This window comes from Bubalus bubalis, chromosome 5, assembly GCF_019923935.1.
Source record: "Bubalus bubalis isolate 160015118507 breed Murrah chromosome 5, NDDB_SH_1, whole genome shotgun sequence".
Classification (NCBI taxonomy): domain Eukaryota; kingdom Metazoa; phylum Chordata; class Mammalia; order Artiodactyla; family Bovidae; genus Bubalus; species Bubalus bubalis.
The window spans coordinates 130,091,901-130,115,904 of record NC_059161.1 but is presented as its reverse complement, the minus strand read 5'-3'; the positions used below and the strand labels follow the sequence as shown (position 1 = coordinate 130,115,904).

General features: G+C 48.2%; 1 protein-coding gene across 4 annotated transcripts in view; it reads right to left on the bottom strand.

Moving 5' to 3' along the window:
- The window catches only part of NAP1L4 (nucleosome assembly protein 1 like 4), a 50,716-nt gene extending 31,989 nt beyond the window's left edge, over positions 1 to 18,727 (bottom strand). For 2 of the 4 annotated variants that reach the window (XM_025286895.2, XM_025286892.2), the window contains exon 1: positions 18,579 to 18,708. In XM_025286895.2, coding sequence (XP_025142680.1) covers positions 18,579 to 18,693 — 115 coding nt within the window. In that variant the 5' untranslated portion in view covers positions 18,694 to 18,708. Of the gene's footprint in view, positions 1 to 12,587; positions 12,619 to 18,578 lie in introns of those variants that run through there. The other 2 variants (XM_025286894.3, XM_025286896.3) reach the window with 2 other exon arrangements.
- Between the last annotated feature and the right edge of the window lie 5,277 nt (positions 18,728 to 24,004).

The following is a 24,004-nucleotide window of genomic DNA, read 5'->3' as shown; positions in this document are numbered from 1 at the left end:
CACTTATTTATGGTAGGCCAATTATTTCAGAGTAATTCAAAGCATTTACTGGTGTTCATATTGTTTTTAAACTGTAACTCACATGATGAGTTTAAAATTTTGTTTATTACGTATGGTCTTTTTTTTTTTCCTGGCAAGGCACATCTATTTTGGATGGTCTTTTAATACTCAGAACCACTCTGTAAAATAGATACTACCGCTATGGGCATAAAAAGGCTGAGGAACTTCCTCCATCACAAAACTGAAACCATCTGGGACTGAATCTACGACTTGTACACTGAAGATGCAGTGCTTGTGTGAAAACACCACGTAACACACTCAGGATGATCCCACTCTCACAAGAGACGTAAAGAAAAGACCAGCTCCACATCAGGGGACTGTCTACCCATAAAAGGCGGGTTCTAAGACATTTCCTCCTTAGAGATCTTGATAGTAACCCTATCCAAATGCACAGGTAAAAGGAGTTGGGCTTGGTGATCAACCTTCTTAGTCCTACGTTTAGCAACCCCCCCACCCACCCCGGGGCTCCGAGGAGCATTTTCAGGCTGATAGCTGGTGGATGTCTCCTTTCTGGGCATCTGAACAAAGCAGAAACCCCTTAATCAGTGCCCTGGGGTCAAAGAGAATAACAACCCTTCCTAGTTAGGAAAAATAGCTCCAATTGGAATTTATGAGCTACAACTATTTTAACTGCATCTTGTTTCAAAATAAAACATGCTAACTATTGATGGCTCAGTCGGTAAAGAATCTGCCTGCAATGCAGGAGACCTGGGTTCGATCCCTGGGTCGGGAATATCACCTGGAAAAAGAAATGGCAACCCACTCCAGTATTCTTGCCTGGAAACTCCTAGGGACAGATGAGCCTGGCAGGTCCATGTGGTCGCAAGAGTCGGACACGACTGAGCAACTAAACTACTATCAACTATTTTAAGAACTGAAAATAGTACATAAATGTTACATTATCTTTTTCAAAAAGCTAAATGATTTAAGCAAATGAAAACCAGCAGTGGAAAAACACTCTCCAAGGGTCCCCATCACCTCCTACTGAGTCCAGTCACCCCACACAGAAACTCGAATCCCCGTGCTTCCCAGCTCAGCTCCCCTGCAGTCGGCTGCATGCATACAGCTGCACCTGGGCTATTCCCAGGCTTATATTCTGCCGTTTCACATACTATAAACGCAAAACACGAGACAGGCAGGCCTTCAAAATGACATCTGATGACATGTTAAAAGCTAACACACTTAGCTTTTACCAGTTGTTAAATACCAAAGCCTTTTCCCCCAGGATGTACCTCTGGTAGTGTCTACATGAAGACATCTCATTTTACAGGGCCCCCCCCATCCCAGGTCACTCTTCACAGCAACAGGAGATTGTGACTGCAGGACTCCTGGGCCAAAGACTAGGAAAGGGTTCTGACACCTACTGCCCAGTTGGTTAATCACGGAGACCAACGACCACTGGGCTACGTAAGTAAGCCCTGCCCTGCCTAACACACACGTGCACCAACCCCTCCTGTGCAGACCGCACGCAGCACCTGCCCCCTGCTGCAGCAGCCTCGCTGCCCGCTTCACAGCCACGGCCCACTTTCACCACCCAGTCAGGCCACACCTAATGCCAACCCCTTCTGTGCTGGCGAGGGACGTGCGTAAGGCGCCTCCCCACACGGACTCTAGCAAGGAGGCGCACCCCAGGGCGCAGAGGACGACGCTGAGGAAGGGAAAGCTGAGGTGCCTGACCCGAGGTCACATGGCTAGCACGGTGTGTTTCTGTCAATCTAGAAGTGTTAGGGGAAGCATACTAATCGAAACTGCCCACCCTGGCCAGGCACCATAATAACCATCTGCATGAGTTGTTTTACAAGAGGTCCTGCTAAGGAACACGGAACTAATTAAGCCACCACCAACCGAAAGAATTCGGGAAAGATCAAAAGGAGACACATGTCCGACCACCTCCCAGAATCCTTCTCTCTGACATCCATCTTGGCTGAACAAGGCGTGCACCACCAGGAAGGACTCCGAGTCAGAATGATGGCTAAGGACAGCCCGGAAACTAATCTGGACTCTTCTTCGCTGAGACTGACATCCTGACCACTCGGGGTACTCAGGGGCCAGCTTGCCTGCCAATGGACCAGACCGAGCGGCCGCAACTGGGACCCTTTTGTTCCCGGTCTCCTCCTGACGCATACAACTGGCCAGAGTGCCCCGACCGGGTAAGGAATAAGAGACTTTATTGACCTCTCTCCGCTTCCCTCTTTTCTCTCCTTAACCCTTCCTATCCTTCCCCGTTTTTCTAGTCCCCCGGTCCTGGACGCAGGAATCTGGTCGAAGGGCCTCAGTCCGAGATGACCATTGGAGACTGATCACCTCCTCTTGGCAAAAAACTTAAATTCTGGTTCTGGTCTGGTCTGATTTCTGGTAGGGCCGAGTTCCAGCCCTCCCTTCTCCAGAGGCCCAGGGTAAAGTCCCGTAACGCCTGGGTGTCTGTAGGTGGCAGGAGACGTCTGTAAGGCCACCCCTTTTGCCCCGCTCTCCCACCTCCTCCCTCTTCTTTCAACCTGGCTTCCTTTCCTCCCTTTGAAATCTTTGAAGACCTGAGATATTTTCCATTGTTAGTACTTGGATCTGAAGTTCTGTGTCTCTATAGGAGGTTTTCTGAGCGACTGTATTCTTGTATTTAAGGGAGTGTCTGATGAGGACTGCCAGGTTTATATATGTGTGTTTTAACTGTATTCTGTGTTGTGATTTTTGATGGCCATTTTGATTTGTCTGGCCGCCATTTTGTTAGAACTTGACTTTCTTTCCCCGTGCCTTGAGACCGGGGCTCTCAGGAACACTTATCCAGACCATCTCTAACCCCTGAGACTGAGGGAAAATGGGGAAAAGCCTTTAAAAATTTTATTTCAACTGTTTTTTTATAAACTAGTAAATTTTATATTGTAATACCTGATTCATGACTAAACTTAGAAAATGAAGCTAGATCTTGTGTTGTGTCTGTCTAAATATGTCTTGGTATGTCTTTGTCTCTGGATAATATTTTTGAGATTAATTTGTAAATGAGCTCTATTTAATTGGCTTAAAGAAAAGAGCTTACAAATCAAATAATTCTAAATTAAACAATAAATTCCAGGTTCATGTGAACTGGGAAATATTCAGTATTAGATACCTGATATTAATGTTTGTTTGTTGACCTAATATAAACATGTCTTAGAGTAATTAACATTAAGTAAAATATTTTCATTGTACCTAGGTTTAATATAAGTTAAATATTATCATATCTGTTACAAGTTTATTAATAAGGAAATTACCTCAAGTGAAGAAACTTCTAAAATAAAAATGCCCCATACTATGCAGTGTGGAGGTTTGGGGTGGAGGTTTGGGGCTCGGTAGTTTTGAAAGACAATTCTGCTAGGCTGTCTACATGGGTCTGTTGATACTGGAACACCCTGACACAAGCATTAAAAGTTAAAGCTGTGAATCAGAAGACCCCTAATTACCTTTCTAAGTTCAGCTACTCCACCCCACAGGAACAAGCCCTCGGTAGATCCCATCCTCTCTGTCGTCCCATCTCATCCTCTGTCGCCCCCTTCTCCTCCTGCCTTCAATCTTTCCCAGCATCAGGGTCTTTTCCCACGAGTCAGCTCCTTGCATCAGGTGACCAAAGGATCGGAGCTTCAGCTTCAGTATCAGGCCTTCCAATGAATATTCAGGGTTGATTTCCTTTAGGATTAGCTGGTTGGATCTCCTTGCTGTCCAAGGGACTCTCAAGTCTTCTCCAACACCACAGTTCAAAAGCATCAATTCTTTGGCACTCAGCCTCCTTTATGGTCCGACTCTCACATCCATGCATGACTGTGGACATACATGAATACAGACCTTTGTCAGGAAGTGATGTCTCTGCTTTTCAACACACCGTCTAGGTTTGTCTTAGTTCTTCTGCTAAGGCGCAAGCGTCTTTTAATTTTGTGGCTGCAGTCACTGTCCGCATTCATTTTGGAGCCCAAGAAAATGAAATCTGACACATCTATTTGCCATGAAGTGATGGGACTGGATGCCATGGTCTTAATTTTTTGAATGTTGAGTTTTAAGCCAGCCTTTTCACTCTCCTCTCTCACCTTCATCAAGAGGCTCTTTAGTTCCTCTCCGATTTCTGCAATAAGGGCGGTGTCATCTGCATATCTGAGGTTATTGATATTTCTCCTGGCAATCCTGACTCCAGCTTGTGCTTCATCCAGCCCGGCATTTTGCACGATGTACTCTTCATATAAGTTAAACAAGCAGTGTGACAATATACAGCTTTGACACAGTCCTTCCCAGTCTGTGGTTCCGTGTCTGGTTCTAACCACTGCTTCTTGACCTGCATACAGATTTCTCAGGAGGCAGGCAAGGAGGTCTGGTATTCCCATCTCATTAAGAATATTTCACAGTTTGTTGTGATCCACACAAAGGCTTTAGGATAGTCAACGAAGCAGAGGTAGATTTTTTTTGGAATTCCCTTTCTTTTTCTATGATCCAGCGTATGGTGGCAACTTGATCTCTGGTTCCTCTGCCTTTCCAGCTTGTACACCTGGAAGTTCTGTTATGTACTGCTGAAGCCTAGCTAGAAGGATTTTGAGCATAATCTTGCTGGCATGTGAAATGAGTGCAAGTAAACAGTAATTTGAACATTCTTTTTTTTTTTAATTTATTTAAATTGGAGGCTAATTACTTTACAATATTGCACTGGTTTTTGCCAATTTTGAACATTCTTTGGCATAACACATACCTTAATTTAAAAATATTTAATTGCTAAAAATATGGTAACCATCACTTGAGTCTTCAGCAAGTTGTAACATCAAAGATCTCTGATCACAGATCACCATAACAAAGAAAATAATACTGCAAGAATTACAGAATGTCACAGACCCATGAAGGGAGCAGATGCTGCTAGGAAAATGGCATCCGTTGTCCTGCGGACACAGGGCTGCCACAGACCTTCAGCTTATGAGCACTGTCTGTGAAGCACCGCAGGACGAGGCACAGCGGTGCGGCTCAGCTGGCTGAGCGGAAGCAGCCAAAGGGGAGGATGCAGTCTCAACAACCTCACACCCAGCACAGGATTTACCCGCTCCGTGCTTCAGTTAAGAACCATTAGTTAGTTAGCAAACTACGCAAGATCAAGACTCAGTTAGGAGATTCTTGTAAGTAGTTATGAGGTGTCCCTATGACGCCACCCAAGTCAAGTCACAGGAACTTCACCAGAGGGGGCGGGGAGATGCGGGTCAGGCTGAGACTGTCACAGTGAGTGAGTGATGCACGCAGAGACTGGGAAGACTCCAGAGGGTGACACGGCCTGCCGGAAGGTGCGGCATGGAGGGGACTCCACACAGCCGAGCAGTGCCAGATGCAAAGACGGCAGCCTTCACCAAGAGGGCAGCAAAAGGCACCGCTCTAAGACGTGCCACATCCTCAAGCCAGGGATCTAACTGTGGGCGGCGGTAACCCAGGGGTCAGTTTTGGATAAAATCCCGAGGGCATTCCCTTCCTTCTCACTCACAATAAGGAAAAGGGGTAGCTGATAATCTGGGTATGCAAGGTTCAGTGGAATTTATTAAACTTTCTTTCAAAGGCTAACTGTGGTGTCGGAGAAGACTCTTGAGAGTCCCTTGGACTGCAAGGAGATCCAACCAGCTAATCCTAAAGGAAATCAACCCTGAATATTTGTTGGAAGGCCTGATGCTGAAGCTCCAATACTTTGGCCACCTGATGCGAAGAGCCAACTCATTAGAAAAGACCCTGATGCTGGGAAAGATTGAAGGCAGGAGGAGAAGGGGACAACAGAGGATGAGATGGGTGGATGGCATCACCAACTCAATGGACATGAGTTTGAGCAAGCTCTGGGAGATGGTGAAGGACAGGGAAGTGTGGCGTGCTGCAGTCCACAGGGTCGCAGAGAGTCAGACATGAGCAACTGAACAACAACAGAACTACCCTGGTCACCCCGAACAAGGCCGGATTTGCTGCTCTTTAGAAAGGCATACAGGACTTCCTTGGCAGTCCAGTGGTTAAGACTCCACACTTCCACTGCAGGGGGTGTGGGTCTGATCCCTGGTCAGAGGACTAAGATCTTGCAAATTGCATGGCGAAGCCCCCTTCCTGCCCCTTGCCCAAAAAGGCATATAGGGGCACAGTCATTAAAGAGAAGTTTGGAATCCAACTGCAACAATAACCCACTAGCCAAAGGAAACCCTGTAACTGACACTTGAAGAGTCTGGAGAGTTTTAAAATGCCTGGAGGTCTATCAGGATCTAGGTGTATTCTGTGCTCTGAGATTACATGTCCTGGATATCAAACGTGTGTTTGGACAAACTGCAGTGTTTCCGCTGAGACCTTATACCCCTTAATGGCTAAGATTCTTAACAGGTGAACAATGTCTTTGTGGAAATTTTGGAAGGGCGAGCAAAGAAGCAAACCATCTATATATTAACAGCAAGGTGGGCCCTCCAGAGAACTCTATGGCATTTAAGCAAGCCTTTAAAACTTGTGAGAAAGGCTTCCCTGGTGGTCCAGAGGTTAAGAATCTGCCTGCCAACGCAGGAGACATGAGTTCCATCCTTGGACTGGGAAGATTCCACAGGCCACAGGGCAACTAAGCCTGTGCACCACGGCTACTGAGCCCATGCTCCGGTGCCCTCTAGCTGTAACCACTGAGCCTGCGCCCCTAGAGTCCCTGAGCCTAGAGCTCGAGCTCCACAAGAGATGCCACTGTAACGAGAGGCCCAGGTACCACCACGAGAGGTGAGCCCCCAGGCACTGGCACCAGAGAAAGCCTGTGAGTGGCAATGAAGACCCAGTACCGCCAAAACACAGTGTTTTAAAAACACCTTAAAAAAAAAATCTGTGAAAAAGGGAACCTCAGTAAAGCCTCCAATGCATGACTGTCCAGGTATATTGTCCTTCCCAAGTAAAGGCACGAAGTTACATTTATCAACAGGAATACAAAAAAAAAAAAACAACAAAAAACCACAAGTCGCCCACAGTGAAAAAGTTGCTTCCAGTAGAGATGAACACCAATAGCACGTGGGGGTTAGGGACGCGGGGCAGCAGGGAGTCACAACGCTGCTTGCTGCCCAAGGCCCTGGACACACCCCTGCCTGGGCCGTCGGCTTTCTGGTAGGTCAATGGGCATGGCAAGGACGAGGGTGCGGCCCAGTCTGGGACAGAACCGGGTCCTGCTGGAACGCTTGCACCTCTGCGAGGGGGAGCTGCTGGGCATGGACAGAGCCACCCTGGCCCACCAGCCCGGGAAGGCCCTGTCTCCCCGCCTCCTCACCGGCGGGACACGGCAGCCTGGGCGTCCTTGGAGGCGTTGCACGGGTGGGTTTGGCTGTGGATTCTTGGAGGCCAGACCCGCCCTGAGTCTCCATCTGCTGGAGCTATCTTTCTTCTGGTGTCATCTTCAGGGATCCAGGCCAACTGACTGGCCAGATTGACAAGACCAAGGTAGACACTGTCTCCAATTCTATACAGGTTGTTCCAACAGGGTAAGTCTCTGGTTAGGTCACTTACAAACATGGAATTAGAAGCCACCTCTGTGGACTCAGCATTGGCACAGAGAAGCCTGACTTGCCTCCGAGAACAATTTGGAGCCTGCTGTAATAGCCACGGATGGACACGGCAGGCCTCTGGGTGCACGACTGCCTTGCACTCCAGCCCAGGAACTGGGGGCCGGCTCCAGGCTCTGTGCACGTTTTCGGCTGTACCGCAGCTTGGTCACATCAAAGGGCTGGCAGTTGGTTTCATTTAAGCTTCAGGGATCGTTCAGGGTTTTCTCAGCTGGTTGCCTTAGTCTAGCATTAGGCCTGACTTATCCGAGACAAGCACATGGCCTGACTGACAGAGGCCGGAGGGCCAAGCTGGCAAATCAGGGACCCAGTACTGAACTCCTCCCCCGGGTCTACGAGGATGCTGTTACCTTGGGAAAGTCCATGCAGCCTTAAGCTTGACCTGTGCCCATGGGGTGTAGGAAACCTGCTATGATTTAGTAGGATCCTCAGGTCTAATTCTGAAAGGGAAAGTCTTAATGGGCTTGGCTGGTGAGGTTTCAGTGACAGGAAAGAAAGGAAGTTCGGGTAAGAGGGGGCGGGAGGATAAAGAGGCAGCAGCAAAGAGCGATACTGGAGAAGGAAATGGCAACCCACTCCAGTCTTCTTGCCTGGAAAATCCCACAAACAGAGGAGCCTGGTGGGCTACAGTCCATGGGGTCACAGAGTCGGACACGACTGAGCAGAGAGATACAGAGGAGATGGAGCAGCAGGGTAGGAGGGGCCTCAGCTCACGCTGAAGAAGAGGCCTCCAACGCTTTACAGCCCCACCTCTTGTTGTTTACTAGGTTCCATTTGGAAACAGTATTTGGTAAGGAGGCAATTTTATGATCCCGAACACATTTAGAAGGCTCCAGAGAACAATTACCGTAACTACTCTGTGTGGATGGCCTCATCTGGTAGCTGCGGTTTTCTAACTTGGTTTGGAGAAAAATAAGTTTGGGGAGATCAAAGGTTCCTTGGAATTCAGTTATCCTTAGTAAGACTGATCCATTTAGTTAAAAATCTGCACATTTGTAAGTGGAAAGACCCTTAAACACATCAGAGTTCCTGAAGGGGCCACTTTTAGAACCTTCAGATGACCGGGATCCTGCTTTTGACTTCAGAATGAAACAGCCCTCACCAGACAACCTGTCCCTACCAAGACCCCAAATACAGTCAGAGAGCTCATCCAAAAGGAGGGGCTTGGGATCCGAGAGGAGACTTCCCAGACGAAGTCACGGAGGCCTGCGGGAGGAAGGGCACCAAGGGCTCGCTGGGGTCCCCTGCTCACTGGAAGGGGTCGCTCCTTGGCGGGTGTCTCCTCTGGAGCCCACTTCTCACACCATGTAATGACAACCTACCAGAAATGAGGCAAACTGAGGCCAGCTCAAGTTACCAGAAATCCAGTTTATTTGGGAGAGCCGAGGAACTGCATGTGGAACATGCAAGCAGAAGTGAGCGACATCAAGTCTGAAGGCTGAGGGCAGGCTGCTTCTGTGGGCACAGGGTGCAAAAGAGGAAAATCCAGTGAGGAGTTCACTGACTTGAAGTTCACTGACTTGAAGATGGACAGAGAGTGCTGGCAGATGCCGACTGGTCAGAGCACAAGGCTCGATCTTCTGTGAATCGGGCAATTTCGGGAAATCAGTCTCACAGTCTTTAACTTTCATATTCCTGAGGGCGCAGGCATGAGTTTCCCATTCGTATCCTTTGATTCCATTTTAGATGAAAATCCTTGCAGATTTCAAATTCAGACCCTGGTGACCTTTCCCAACCACCCCCACTGCAGACTTCACTTCCTGCTGCCACTCCCAATGCTCAATTCAACATGGCGGCTGCTACTGTTGGAACAGGTGACAACCACCGCTCAGTCAGGGTCGGGGCCAGCGGTGCAGCAGCACCCAAGACACCTCCCTCCGCAGACGGAGTGTGAAACACGCCCCCGCCCCGCCGGCCACGCCCCCGCCCCGCCGGCCACGCCCCCGCCCCGCCGGCCACGCCGTAGTCTCAAGGACTGAGACAGCAGCTGACGATAAACATCTGGTCATGGACAAACGCCCTCCTGACGACAGAGGCCAAAGATGCTCGGCTCGCCCCGGGACTCCACCACTCCAACGCGACCCCACACTGATACAGAGACCCTATTCTGGGTGACGCGACGACCCAGCAGTTAGAATTAAACACAACAGAACATTCCCCATGCCCCCAGAAGGCACTGAATCAAGGAAAGAACAACAAACAAGATAATGAGTTTAAAAAAATGGAAAATACTGCGAGGTCAAAACAACACAAACCCAGAACTCCACACTGAACACAGAGCACACACAAAGCAATCTGGTTTTGATCTGGGTTTGAAAACCATTCCTATCATTTCCTGCTGTGTAACCTCGGTTCCAACATCCATAACCAGGGCCCACCTGAGAGGCGGCCTTGAAGATGGAATGAAACCCAGAAGGGCCCAGTACATGGTCTACTCCGGGCCTCCCTCTGCTGTTACAATACGCTGTTAGATCCTACTTATCGCTTGCCATAAAACATACAAACCAGGTTACTGTAAAGATGACTACCCTCATCTAAGAAACAATCACCTAGTGTGGTGACATGTTACAAACAAGCGGGAGTTCAGTTAGTCAACCTTCATCACCACTATTTTAACAAAACTTTCTTAAAATACAAAGTTATAAGGAATTACCAAATTTGCAGGTTTAAGAAATATAACCATCCATTCGTTTCAAATGTTAGCATACTGAGTTTAACATTAATTTTATGAAAACACAGCTCCAAACCTCATCAAAAAGATCTCTTACTTTTAAAAGGCAACTAAGTTGAAATATGAAAGGAATACCAGGCAATAGACTATTCTAAAATTTCAAAAGAACATAGCAGTTCAGTTTCCCTTCCAGGGTCAAACAAAAACCCTGAGCCTCTAACTCTAAATCTGGATTGGCATGCAAATTTCCATGATTACACAAATGAATGTTTTGCTATTTATATAAGACACCTCACAATTCTATTTATGGATTAAAATTATTTTTTTACCCCAAACTTTTCATAGGGGAAAATATTTTGGTTGTAAATTATCCAATGTAACTTTAAATTCTTAATTTTTAACTGACAACATTTAGCCCATAGTTAGAGAGTAATTCCGTAATTTCAAACTGGGCCACTCTCAAGGGACAAAGTGTGAACTGGGGAATGTGGTCGGCCCTCACATAACCAAACCTGTTTATACATGTATTACCTATCTTAACTCAAAGGTCCTCAGTATCTTCCCATAACTGAACGATTAAAATGAACTTAAATGTAATCAATGTATTTCTGTAAGACTTCAGAATTTCACCAGAGTCCACAATTCTTATTAAACTAGGGTGGCCGTCAAATGAACCCCACAGCACAAACACTTGGTTCACATAAAAGCCTGAGGGCTGCTGACCCCACTCTACCCACCTGAGGTGGAGCCCCATCAGCCCTCCAGGGTTACCAGGCCACGTTCTGGCCCAGGGCAGAGAAGCCACTCTGTTTCAAGAAGGAATCAGGACGCTACCCCCAGGACATCCCAACGCCTCCACCCACAAACCCTGGCCCCTGTACAGAGCCGGACCAGGAGAGTCTCTGTCACTGCACGCCTTAGTTCAGGGAGTTAACTGTTGGATTCACCGTGCCAGCCAGTAAGTGAAAACACATCTAGAGCAAACAATCAGATCACTAATGTAAATAGCTGGAACAACAGAAGACGTCTTTGTAAATCAACATACTCTTCAGTATACTTGTAATCTCTTAGCAGTTAAAAAAAAAACTGTCCATGTCCTACACTCATATAAGTAGTCTTAAAATTATGTTCAAACTGATTTCAAACATGTGTAACGACTATCTTACATGCACTTTTTCTTTTGTCATGATCAAAAAATTATTTAAAAAACCATATGTATTACATGTTTACAGATGAACTACAAGTGGCAGGTAGTTAATTTCTGTCTAATTTCTGTCACCAAGTGTCAGTGGTGTATGCGGGAACCACAACTTCTGTACATGTTTGAAGCTTTTTACTCGCATGCTTTTTAGAAAAAGAACGGATAAATGATTCAATGTAGCTGAAGCCCCAGTACTCTGGTCACCTGATGCAAAGAGCGAACTCACTGGAGAAGACCCTGATGCTGGGAAAGACTGAGGGCAGGAGAGGATGACAGAGGATGAGACGGCTGGACGGCATCGCCGACTCAAAGAACATGAACTTGAGCAAGCTCCTGGAGACAGTGAAGGACGGGGGCCTGGGGAGCTGCAGTCTATGGGGTTGCAAAGAGCCGGACACGACTCGGCGGCTGACAGATGACCCATGTCTGCCTTCCCACTGAAGACCACGTTCCACGAAGGCCAAGGTTTATCTACCTGCTCAACGCAGCCATCCCTGGGTCCAGCACAGGACTAGGCAGAAGGCAAGGACCAGGCAACCCACTGCACTCAAGCACTCCCCGCTGCTGAGGGACGGTCCGCCACGAGCTGCCTGTGTACAGCACAACAGCAGGGACCCTGCACACTCGAAGCCTCTCCTAGGCAGGTTCTCAAGACACACAGGAAGTTACCTCTGTCCACGAGACAAGGGCAGACTGTCTCTTCAGAAGCTTGCTCCAGACCAAGCCCTCAGTTTTCACAAAGAAAGTAAAAAAGTTTCCTTTCCTTAACCAAAACAGCCTATTTTTACTGGAGGCACAGTGGTTCTTCATTGCTATAGCTCCAATTTCCTCCTCCACACTCTCTTCTCTGCAATTCTTTGTATATGACTGAATGAGTCAAACATTTCAAACTCTTCTTAATCCAAGGTCTTGTCACCTTGTCAGTAACACTGTCTCCTTTATTTCAAACTGCAAACACCCAAGTCCCTATTCCTTCTTTCTACTCCTGTTTTCAAACGCACCGATCCCTATCTAACGTAACTGTCTCCCACTGTGGAAACAGGTGAGGGCAAGGTCTTTCATCTGTTTTATTCAGTGCAATAAAACACCCCAGGATCCAGAACCCTAGAACTACCTAGCAGAGATGGCATTCACGGACGAACAGACAGATGAAAATCAGGGAAAGCTACTTCACGGTAACTGGGGAGCAGTGCTTGCTGTCGTTGCTGTTTGCTGTCTAAGTCGGGCTCCAACTCTCCCGCGACGCCATGGACTGTGGCTGCCAGGCTCCTCTGTCCATGAGATTTCCAAAGTACTGGAGTGGGTTGTGTTGCCATTTCCTTCTCCAGGGCATCTTCCTGACCCACGGATCAAACCCGCATCTCTTGCACTGGCAGGCAGATTCTTTACCACTGAGCCACCTGGGAAGCTGGATAAACAAGTACTAATGTTTTAAATTAGGACATCCCAACTTCATTCTTAAAACCTGTGCACATATTTAAATTGTACACTTGCTCTTTCTACCACTCCACACAACTATTACACAGAAATCATTTTAGCTTGTTTTCGAAAAGGCTTTTGGGGATAAGAATAAAATGCACAGTGTGTGTGTGTGTGTGTCTCTCTCTTAGTCGCCCAGTCGTGTCTGACTCTTTGTGACCCTACGGACTGTAGCCCACCAGACTTCTCTGCCCATGGAACTCTCCAGGCAAGAATACTGGAGTGGACTGCCATTCCCTTCTCCAGAGGAACTTCCCAATCCAGGGATCAAACCCTGGTCCCGTGCATCGCAGGCAGATTCTGCACTGTTCATTAAAAAAAAAAAAGTCCCACAGATCCAGAATGGAAGCACCTTTCGTAACAGCTGACAAAGTATATTTTTAGGAGGAAAATTAAGGCTACACAGTGAATTGCCAAGATCAAAAGGTAGAGTTCATGAAGTGATCTTTTGTAGTTTTGTCCCTACAGAAATACACCGCCTCTCTGATTACTAAATACTCATGAAATTTAAAATTCAATGGCAAACAATGTAAAGCAGCCCTGCTTTCTCTGAAGAGGACACGGAAGAAAACCAAAAGCTGTCAAACAAAAACAAATACACAGCATCATAAACTACCTCTTGAAAATCCCACGAACAGTCCAACACAAAACTCTTCGCTGCCCGTTTAGTAACAGCAGCGCTCAAGAAGAAAACCTCATAAGTGCAGTTTAGGAAGCCATGCTCACTGAGCCAGGAGGCAGTGTGCAGACTGAGCAATGCTGGAGGAGAGCGATTCCTGCAGTAACCCTGCACCAGCTACCTTCTACTTCTGAAGTCACCCCAGTGGTAGAGCGGTCTAAGTAATACCAGCCTTTTATTAGGTTGATACAAAAGCACTTGATGTCTTGGATCCTAAATTTTAAATCATTATAATTAAGCTCAAACACATCTTTATTAATCAAAACAGGAACCATTACAACCAACTCATTTTTGCCAACGAGAAATAAGTTGGTTTATTTCTCCAGAGTAAAAAAATCTGTGTTCAGGATCTAATCAACACTTGGAAAGCATGTTCTGCCTAATGCTGGTTGTGGAAGCACCTTCCCTGCAAAAAGTTGTCCAGATGTTTGAAGAAGTGGTAGTCAGTCGGCAAGGGATCAGGTGAATATGGCAGATGAGGCAAAACTTCATAGCCCAGGTCACTCAACTTCTGACGTGTTGGCTGTATCAACGTGAAGTCAGAAGCTGTCGCGGAAAAGAACTGGGCTCCTCCTCCTGACCAACGCCGCCTGTAGGCACTGCCGTTTTTGGTGCATCTCATCAATCTGCTGAGCGTACTTCTCAGATGTAATGGTTTCGTCGGGATTCAGAAAGCTGTAGTGGATTAGCAGACTACCAGGGACCATGACCTTTTTTTGGTACAAGTTTGGCTTTGGGAAGTGCTTTGGAGCTTCCTCTCGGTTCACCAACTGAGCTGGTCATCGCCAGTAGTTGTATAAAATCCACTTTTCATCTGATCAAGAAATGTTTGTTGCTGTTACATTCTAAGACAACACACCAAAATTGCAATTCTTCTGATTTGCAATCAGCTCATGAGGCACCCACTTAACGAGCTCTTTCACCTTCCCAGTTTGCTGCAAATGCCGAATGACTACAGTATGCTCGACGCTGGGTTCTTCAGCGACTTCCCGTGTAGTTGCAAGAGGAACAGCTTCAATGATGCTCTCAACTCTAGTCGTCAACTTGCAATGGCCGGCCACCACGCTCCTCGTCCTCGAGGCTCCGGTGTCCTTTGCACAACTTCTCGAGCCAGCAAAGCACTGTGCTCGGGAGCACCTCCTAGTTGCTGATGCGTTGTTGATGCTGCAAGTTGTCTCTGCTGCTTTACAGCCCATTTGAAGTCAAATTAAAAAAAAACTCTCAAATTTGCTTTTTATCTAGTATTTCTATAGTCTAAATATAAAATAAACCACAAGTAATAAGTCATTAGCAAAAAACATAAAGCAAGAAATGCACATTAAAATGATGTATAACATTACCACATTTAGCTTAGAACGTATACCAGTGTCAGATGGCAAAGTTAACAATGAAAAGCATAATTACTTTCGCACCAACCTAATATTAAACCGTAATCACTTTTGCACCCACCTAATACTGTCCGCCTAAACACCTCTTCCTTTAAAAAAACAAAAAAGTAAGCACTCCCCAAACAGCAGTCCCAGACCAATCTCCCTACAAGCTCCTCAACACCGCCTTATTATTCAAACATGCCATCACTTAGAGCACCAGTTTTCCCTGTTTCATACAGCTGATGGCCCTTTAGGGCTTTGGGAATTTAAACCACCCACTGGTCACAGACACTACCCATGTAAAAAAAAAACAGAAAACCACCCTTGGTTCTCTGGCAAAACTTTCAAAAAGTACAACACAATCAAAACAATCTTAAACCATTTTAAAACTGTGGACAATGAACAAAAAGGAAGAAAAGTAACTGAATGTAAGTAATTTTGAACTCTATCAGTCCATGTATGGATTTACATTTGAGGTCACACCTCCTGATGCTAGAAGACTATCTACTTGCTCAAAAAAAAAAAAGGGAAGGATTTCAATTTTAACCCTAGTTGGCCACAAGTTGCAGACACGGAATTAATAATGCTTTCAATATTAAGAAGCTGGTAAAAATCCTGACAGGTTAATGGAAATAGTTTAACTAAAGATTCAAGCAAGAATTCACAGGCTGTAACGCACTGACGAACACATACCAACTCTAAGCCCTCAACTGCTACAAAATCATGGTCTCAGATTAAACTCTCTCCACAGAAAATATCACAGAAAGGTCTGATAATCTTAATGGTCAATTCACAGTACAGTATCTGTACACTTTTAGAGGGCAACAATCCTAAAACCTAAGTATCCTTTCCAGAATTTGGTTTACTAAAGCTATCAAACCAAAAGTGATAAGAATCAACTATTGGGAAGAATTTAATGTCTCCAATCACCATTCTATACAGTATTTTCAAAAATAATGCAAAAGTCACAAAAGTATTTAGATGTTAATTTGAAATACAGAGGCACAAATAACAGTGGACATTCTGAATTAGTAACATGGGTCAAAAAAAAGACTACAAAGTAGTAACTGGTGTTTAAGACAGCACTATAGTGTTCAAATTATTTTATATAATTATAAATAACTATTTTGAGAATAATTACTCTCATCTTTCCATGAGAAGAGACCTCAAAGTTCCAGTGAAAGCTTTCCTAAATAAACTTAAAATAGTCACAATTTATTTTATCTATAAAACGATCTCCCTTTGTCACTTCATTCTATAGGAAATTAAGTCTTCCAATGGTATTTTTGTTGACCAAGTCTTCAATCAATCCCCAAATCTCAGAACAAACAGGATACTTTACCTTCGAAAGATGAAAGAAAAAAATTTCCCTATCACAAAACAAGTTTAAAAAAAAGCAGCTAATAAATTGAGAAAATTCATTTTCTACAATTTCCTTCTCCTGTCAACTCTATCTTAACAAGTTAACCACTAATAGATAACGCTAATGTTTAAGCCACCCTCCTCCACTTTAGCACTCAATCTTTTAAATGTATTCCTACTCGTAACACCATCTTTCTTTCTTGCAAAGTCTTTTTTATGTTAGCATATTATTAATCCCACTAGCTATCATTAATCGCTGTCTGTAATCATTTCCAGATTCTACTATGGAGAGCACTTAGCATTCTGTGGAATCACAGAATCTGGAGCTGGAAATAATCAACCAGCTTAAATCCTCAAAACCTAGACTTCAGTTAGGCTCTGCTGCTGCTAAGTCACTTCAGTCACGTCCAACTCTGTGCGACCCCATAGACAGCAGCCCACCAGGCTCCCCCGTCCATGGGATTTTCCAGGCAAGAGTACTGGAGTGGGTTGCCATTGCCTTCTCCGCAGTTAAGGCTCACTGCAATAATAAAAACAGCTTATTAAAACTTTTCATCCTCTCTACAGAGAAGCTGTAAAGTTAGGCCAAGTTCCCAGGTGGCTCACTAGTCAAGAACTCACCTGCCAATGCAGGAGACACGGGTTCAACCCCTGGTCTGGGAAGATCCCACACGTCGTGAAGCGACTGAGCCCGTGCGCCACAACTACTGAGCCTGTGCTCTAGAGCCTGGGAAGCGCAACTACCCAAGCCCTGTGCCCAAAAGCCCCAACTCCACAGCAAAAGAAGCCACTGCAGTGAGGAGCCCGCACACCACTGGAGAGCACCCTCCCCCAAAACACTAGAGAAAGCCCTCCTGCAGCAATGGAGACCCCCTAGGCCTAAATAAATTTAAAAAATTTAAAAACAAAACTGCTTGCATTTTAACCCAAGTTCTGTCACCCTGCAAACACCACTTTACTTAACCCTCTCAGGGCCTCAAGCTTCCTGAGTGGTTACAGGGGAAAACAACAGTCTTATCTCAAAAGTCATTAGACTTCTGAAATGAGTCAACGCAAGCCAAGAGACTATCAGAGGTCCTGGTGTGTAGGACAACTATTAATCACTTAAGAGGAACAGTTACTTTAAAAAAAAAAAAAAAAGACAGTAATTTTAAAGAAGACAACTTAGTTCAACGACTCATTCTGAGAACTTTCGGGTGCCTATTCTTATACTTCACAGCGTTGCTGTTGTTCAGTGGCTCGGTCATGCCCGACTCTTTGCGGTCCCGTGGACTGGGGCCCACCAGGCCTCCCTGACCGTGGGATTTCCCAGATGAGAATATTGGAGGGAGGTTTCCGTTTCCTTCCCCAGGGGATCTTCCGGACCAGGGATCGAATCGGGGCCTGCCGCACGGACAGATGGGTTCTTCACCACTGAACCACCAGGACGGGTTAAGGTGGGGAGGGGGGGGGGTGCATATGAACCACAGGCCCGCAGACAAGGGAGGGTATGGGCACGCCTGGCCAGGAACCCGACCCCCGCCTTCCTCGGGGCCCAAAAGGCTTCATGCTGAACCCAGACCCGGAGTCACTGCGGACGATGGGAAGGAAGTCTGATCGCGACCGGGCGGCCCTCTGCTGGGACGCACAGAAAGCATTCGGGAAACAGAGGACTGGGGAGGGAGGGGAACGCGGGTAGGCAGTCAGGTACCAACAGGCACACCGCTGTGACTGCCGTCACCGTCTCCGGCAGCGCTTCCCCGCCTGCAGAATGACGCGGCCGCCCGGCCCCGACGACGGCCAGGACCGCTAAAAGCGCCGCCGCGCCAGCAAACCCGGGCCCGAAGCCCCCGGCGGCCGCGAATCGCGGTCACTCCGCCCCGGGGAAGGGCTCCGGGGCCGAAAACAAAGGCCCCGGGAGGCTCCGCGCTCCCCCGGGCGCTCGCGGCCCGGCCCGTGGCCTCAACCTCCCCCGGGACATCGCAGGGCCGGCGGGCGGGCTGGCGGGGGCCGCGCGGGAACAAAGCGCTCCTGACCCTCGGGCCGCGCGGACACCTGCCGCCGCCTCCCGGCCGCCCGCCGGGCCCTGCCCGCCTCCCCGCGGGCTCCGCTCCCGCCCGCCCGCTCCCCACTCCGGGTCCGGCCCCGCCCCTGGCACCGCGGCTCCCCGAGATGGCCTCCTGCGCGGCCCCCGCCAGCCCGGCCCCGGCCCCGCCGGCCCCAACAAAAGCGTTACCCGGCCGAGCCCTCGCCGCCGCACCTCGCGCCTCCTGCGGCAGTAGCGGCAGCCGTCTGGGCTTCGCTCGCTCCGGGACTGCGCCGCCGTGGCCGCCAACAACGCCGCCACCCATTGGCCGAGTCCGCTGTCACCGCCCTCCTCGAGCAAAATGGGCTGCTATTGGACCAGTGCGGCGCGAGTCCGCTACGCTTCGGCGCCGCCGGCGACGGCCAATCGGAGGCAGTCCCGGGGACGCGTCGCCGAGACCCGCGCGCTCATGCAAATAAGGGCGTGTGGCGTCACCAGGGCGCGCGGGCGCGCTCCTTCCGCCTCTTTAAGGGGCGGGGGCGCGCGGGGCCCACGTGGAGGAAGCTTGCTGCCGCGCACCCCTCTAAGCAACCCGGGCGCCACCCCTTTCGCCCCCTCACCCACCCACCCCTGCCTGCACAGTCCATTCCCCACCCCAATCGCCCAACCCCTGGCCTGTGCAGCCCCCTACCCCCGATTCGGGCGCACCCCTCTCCCCTCCCCGGCCCCCCGGGGGCCTGGGCAATGTCTCGGATTCCTCCCGCGCCCCCTGGTACCTCGGATTGAGCTCCACTCCCAGGAACGCGCGCTGACCCCGCCGACCTCCGCGATCCCCTGGCCCAGGTCTACCCCCTCAGATCCCCAGGCTCGTCCTGCCTGCAGGGCTTGGCTCGTGGGTCCCCTCTTCCTTCCCTACCCTACCCCGCACACTCACGGGCTCTCCCAGGGCAGCGCACAGGCCCGCGCCCAGTGTCTCAGACTGGTTCTGGCCTGGCTGACCTCCCCGACCAGAGGAAGGGCTGGGCCGCTGGGGTTGGGGTACCGACCCCGGCCTCCCCACAACGCAGTTCCTGGAAGACTTAAAAAGCGCTTTAGTGAGATGAGATGACAGTTCGGTGGAAGCCCACATGCCACAGGCCCGGGCTTCAGAGTGTGTTTCTGGGCGCTCTCTTCAGTTGAGGGGTCGTTTTTGTCCCTTTCTTCCGAAACATTCCTGTCTTTGAATGAGCCTGCTCCTGAAACAGGTTCTAACTTTGAGCAAATTTCATGGGGCGAAAGTTGGAAACCATCTAGAGGCTCCTGTTGGAGGGACTATTAAGGACATACGGTCACTAACCACAGGGTGGCCAGCGGGTGCCCAGGTGTGACCCCCAACGTAGGGACCTGCATCTGTATTGGGAGCAGGTATGGGATCCCAAGCCTTACTTGGCTTTTCTGCAGTGACCTTGCTTTGCTTTCAGTAAGGATGGGGCAGAGCTGGGGGAGGAGGCGTAAACGGCAACAGAAAAGAACCCCAGAATTTTCAGGTGAGGGGGTCTTCCTCCTCCTGTTTAATAAAGACTCATATTCACGAGGCCGCTGGGTCTGGCCCTGCCCAGATGTTTGGTGGTCAGTGCAGGTGGCAGGGAGCTGGTGGAGCCCCCACCACACCAGCACTAGTTGGTTGGGCAGGCTGTGGGCTGACCCCTGGACCTGGTCCTCGCTCCACTGGCTGCGGTGAGGCAGCCTGTCCTTCTCCAGGTCGCTTTAGTGAATTGGTGGGAAGGTGGACGACCTTGTCCAAAGCCTTTCTGTCGGTGTCGGGACTGAGAATGCTGTCCCAACTTCCTGTGGCTGCCACAACAAAGGGACACAAACTGTGGGGCTTAGAAAACACAACAGCCTTGTGTGCTCTCACGGTTCTGGAGGCTGGAAGGCAGAAATCAAGGCATCACAGGGCTCAGTTACCTCCAGGGGACTCCCAGGGAGGATCCTTCCTGCCTCTTTCAGCTTCTGGGGGTTCCGGGCTGTGGCGACATCTCATGGCCGCCTCTGTCTCCATAGATCCTCTTTAAAAAATAAAATCAAGCCAAAGCAGGAGTTTAATTGCTAACGGATTGATGAAGTGACATTTTCCACTAAAAGACGATGAAGATCGTTTTGAGAAATAAAGTCAGAATTATATTTAGGGCTCATGAGAAAGAATCGAGTAATATCAGGAATCTTTTTAAAAACACAAAATATTTTATTTAACATATGACCAAACAGTTCACAGTATCCCTACTCAAGTTCAGAAATACAATTCATGCGTGTGCACTCAGTTGCCTCCGACTCTTTGTGACCCCGTGGATTGTAGCCCACCAGGCTCCTCTGTCCATGAAATTTCTCAGGCAAGAATACTGGAGCAGGTTGCCATTTCCTCCTCCAGAAGATTGTCTCAACCCAGGGATGGAACCCCGGATCTTGTGTCTCCTGCATTGACAGGTGGATTCTTTACCACTGAGCCACCTGGGAAGCCATGTATTAAGAAAACATTACCCTCATATAAGTCCCTTATTATAGTCGGAGAAGGCAATGGCACCCCACTCCAGTACCCTTGCCTGGAAAATCCCATGGACAGAGGAGCCTGGTGGGCTGCAGTCCACTGGGTCGCTAAGAGTCGGACATGACTGAGTGACTTCACTTTCACTTTTCACTTTCATGCATTGGAGAAGGAAATGGCAACCCACTCCAGTGTTCTTGCCTAGAGAATCCCAGGGACGGGGGAGCCTGGTGGGCTGCTGTCTAATAGTTAGTTGTTTTTTAGTCCTGTGCTCCAAAAATGATATCTGAAACATTATCTAATTACTATGCTCACAAGCTAAACAAAGGACTTTGTTTTGAAATATAAAAACAAAAAAATTCAAAGAATTACAAAGGATGCAACTTAGTTACTGACACATTTTGCTGCATTTGTGTCTAAAGAATTCAAATACTACATCTGCATTAGGGTCCCTGGGTAACTTTACATGAAACTTTTTTTTTTTTTTTAAATGACTGTTTTTACTTAGGACTCTTTAGTCCAGAGTTTTAGGTGCTAGGATGGACACCTAACTTGCTGTCGTCTCTGATGAAATAAAGAGATGTATTAACATGGCTTAGCGTCTATAGGAGGTAACAGATAGATCCACAGAAGGAGGTGAAAGGGCTTTCTCGAGGCCACGTTACTTAAGAAGCTCAACTGCTAGGAGTTGAGTCTATTCCATTTTGGAAAGGAAAGCATGACTGAATTTAAAGGGTTCTCTGTGCTGACTTTTCTTGCTCTTATTCTTGCAGATAGTTTCTGTATTTTCAGCTACCAGAGGCGAGCACCATCACAGGTTTCCAGATCCCCTATCTCCCTGTTTCACGTCTGTATATATATTCTTATTTTAATATAAATTCTAAAATGTTACTTATTTTTGGTAGGGCTGGGTTTCTGCTGCTGTGTGCGGGCTTGCTCTAGCTGCAGTGAGCAGCGGCTACGCTTCATTGCAGGGTGAGGGTTTCTCATTGCGACGGCTCCTCTCGTGCTGCACAGGCTCCAGGGCAGGCTCAGCAGCTGCAGCTCGTGGGCCCTAGAGCTCCGGCTCAGTAGTTGTGGCACGCTCCCTCAATAGCTCGAACTGTGTCCCCTGCATTGGCCGGCGGACTCATCCATTGACCACCCGAGAAGTCCCTGTGTATATTCTTGTTACAATGAGATTGTTTTTCCCACTTCCTCAAGGGCAATTTTAAAGGTTTTTGAGCTACCTTGGAACAAATACAATACTCTCAGAATACAGTTAAGTGTAAATGACTATCCAAATTTAGGTCTGATGAGTAGTTCTTTCTTTGTCATTACTCTTGCACAGTCCCGAGACATACAGCCTAGGGTGTGGCGTTTCTGTTGATCCTGGTTTTGCTGTGGCTGCTTTTGGTTAAGGTGAAGACTTACTGATAACATGATCAGCAGTATCAACTACAGCAGGGACAATAAGAGAAGTCATCAAGCCCAACAAGGACTGTGCAACTTGTATGTGATATTAATACATTAAAGCGGAAATCACAGACCTCCCCAGTGGTCCAGTGGTTACAACTTTGTCTTCCACCACAGAGAGGGCAGGTTCAATCCCTGGTCAGGGAGCTAAGCTCCCACCTGCCTCACAGCCAAAAAACCAAAACATAAAACAGAAGCAGTATTATAAAAATTCAGTATTTTTTTAAAATGGCCCACATTTAAAAAAATCTTTAAAAAAAGCATGCAACTAGGAGACAAGTAGAAGTATAAAGGAAAGGTGGGCTATCCAAAGCACTTTTTACATCCAAAGATCGTAACAGTGCTACTCCCCACAACCCAGGGGGGTGTGTGTGTAAGTCCCTTCAGTCAAAGGTATTTCTTATTCTGTCTCCCCATTCCCCTGTGCAACTTAGCCCCTTAAAAACAAGCCAACGGCTTTATCTGGGATTCAATGGAAGAAAAAGCAGCATTTCCGTATTAGATGAAAATGTTCTGCTGGACTCGCGTGGGGATGCTGTGTGTCTATATTACATGTTAGGAGTGATTTAAAGCCTTCTCCAGCGTTAACTTTTGTCCTGAAAGTGTTAAGTTGCTCAGTTTTGTCTGACTCTGTGCGACCCTATGGACTGTAGCCGGCGAGGCTCCTCTGTCCGTAGACTTCTCCAGGCATGAATACTAGAGTGGGTAGCCATTCCCTTCTCCAGGGGATCTTCCTGACCCAGGGACGAGACCCAGGTCTCGTGCATTGTAGGCAGATTCTTTACCTTCTGAGCCACCAGGGAGGCCCCAGACTTTCGTTTTACCTGCTGACATTGGGACCACTGTTCCTTGTAAATCATGAACCATCCAGTCACCCTGTCCTGGATTTATGATCTTGAGAAAGACTTTCACCGTCTTGGACAGTAGTTTCCTCATCTACTAAAGGAGGTGAGTGATCTTTCAGATAACCTTTTAGTGCTAACATTGTGTGATGCTAGGGAATGCAGTTCAATGCAGGCAATGTATTAATATATAAAAACATTTTGCTCAAGTGTCTGTTCTGATGACCCCAGCCGCATTCCAGGACCTGCAAATAGCTCAGGGTGGCTCATGGCCTAAAGATAGCGCCTGGGAGTCCCACTGGGAGGTGAGCCTGGGCCGGTGCCCCGGGGTACTCGCTGGGCCAGGCGGCAAGCTGTGTCCCCACCTGCCCGTGGGTGTGATGGGCAGGTGTCGGGCTCAGAGTGATGCCAGCCTTGCCATCCCAAGCCCCCTGCCTGGGTCTAACATCTCAGATCTCAGGCACTGGGTCTTGGACTCCCCAACAGAAGCAGGAACCGGAACCCCCTGCAGCTGGCCTCGTTGCAGCGGCTCTTTGGAAACTGCACCCAGTCTTTTCACGTCTTTCTTGAGATCAGGCAGCCATCCTCACCTGCCTGCACTCTGACTGTATTTTCTGCCCCGCTCCTCACATCACAGCCACAGATGGATTTAAATTAAGCAATCTGGCCCTGGAGGGGACCCTGGCCCTCGCCTCTTGGGGGGACCGTTGCTCAGTGAACAGCCCACAGGGCTGGTAGAAGAGGGGGAGCCTGGGCCCCAGAAGCACCCATGTGCCTCCCCATGGTGGTGGCACCCAGGTCATGATGCTCTCGTAACA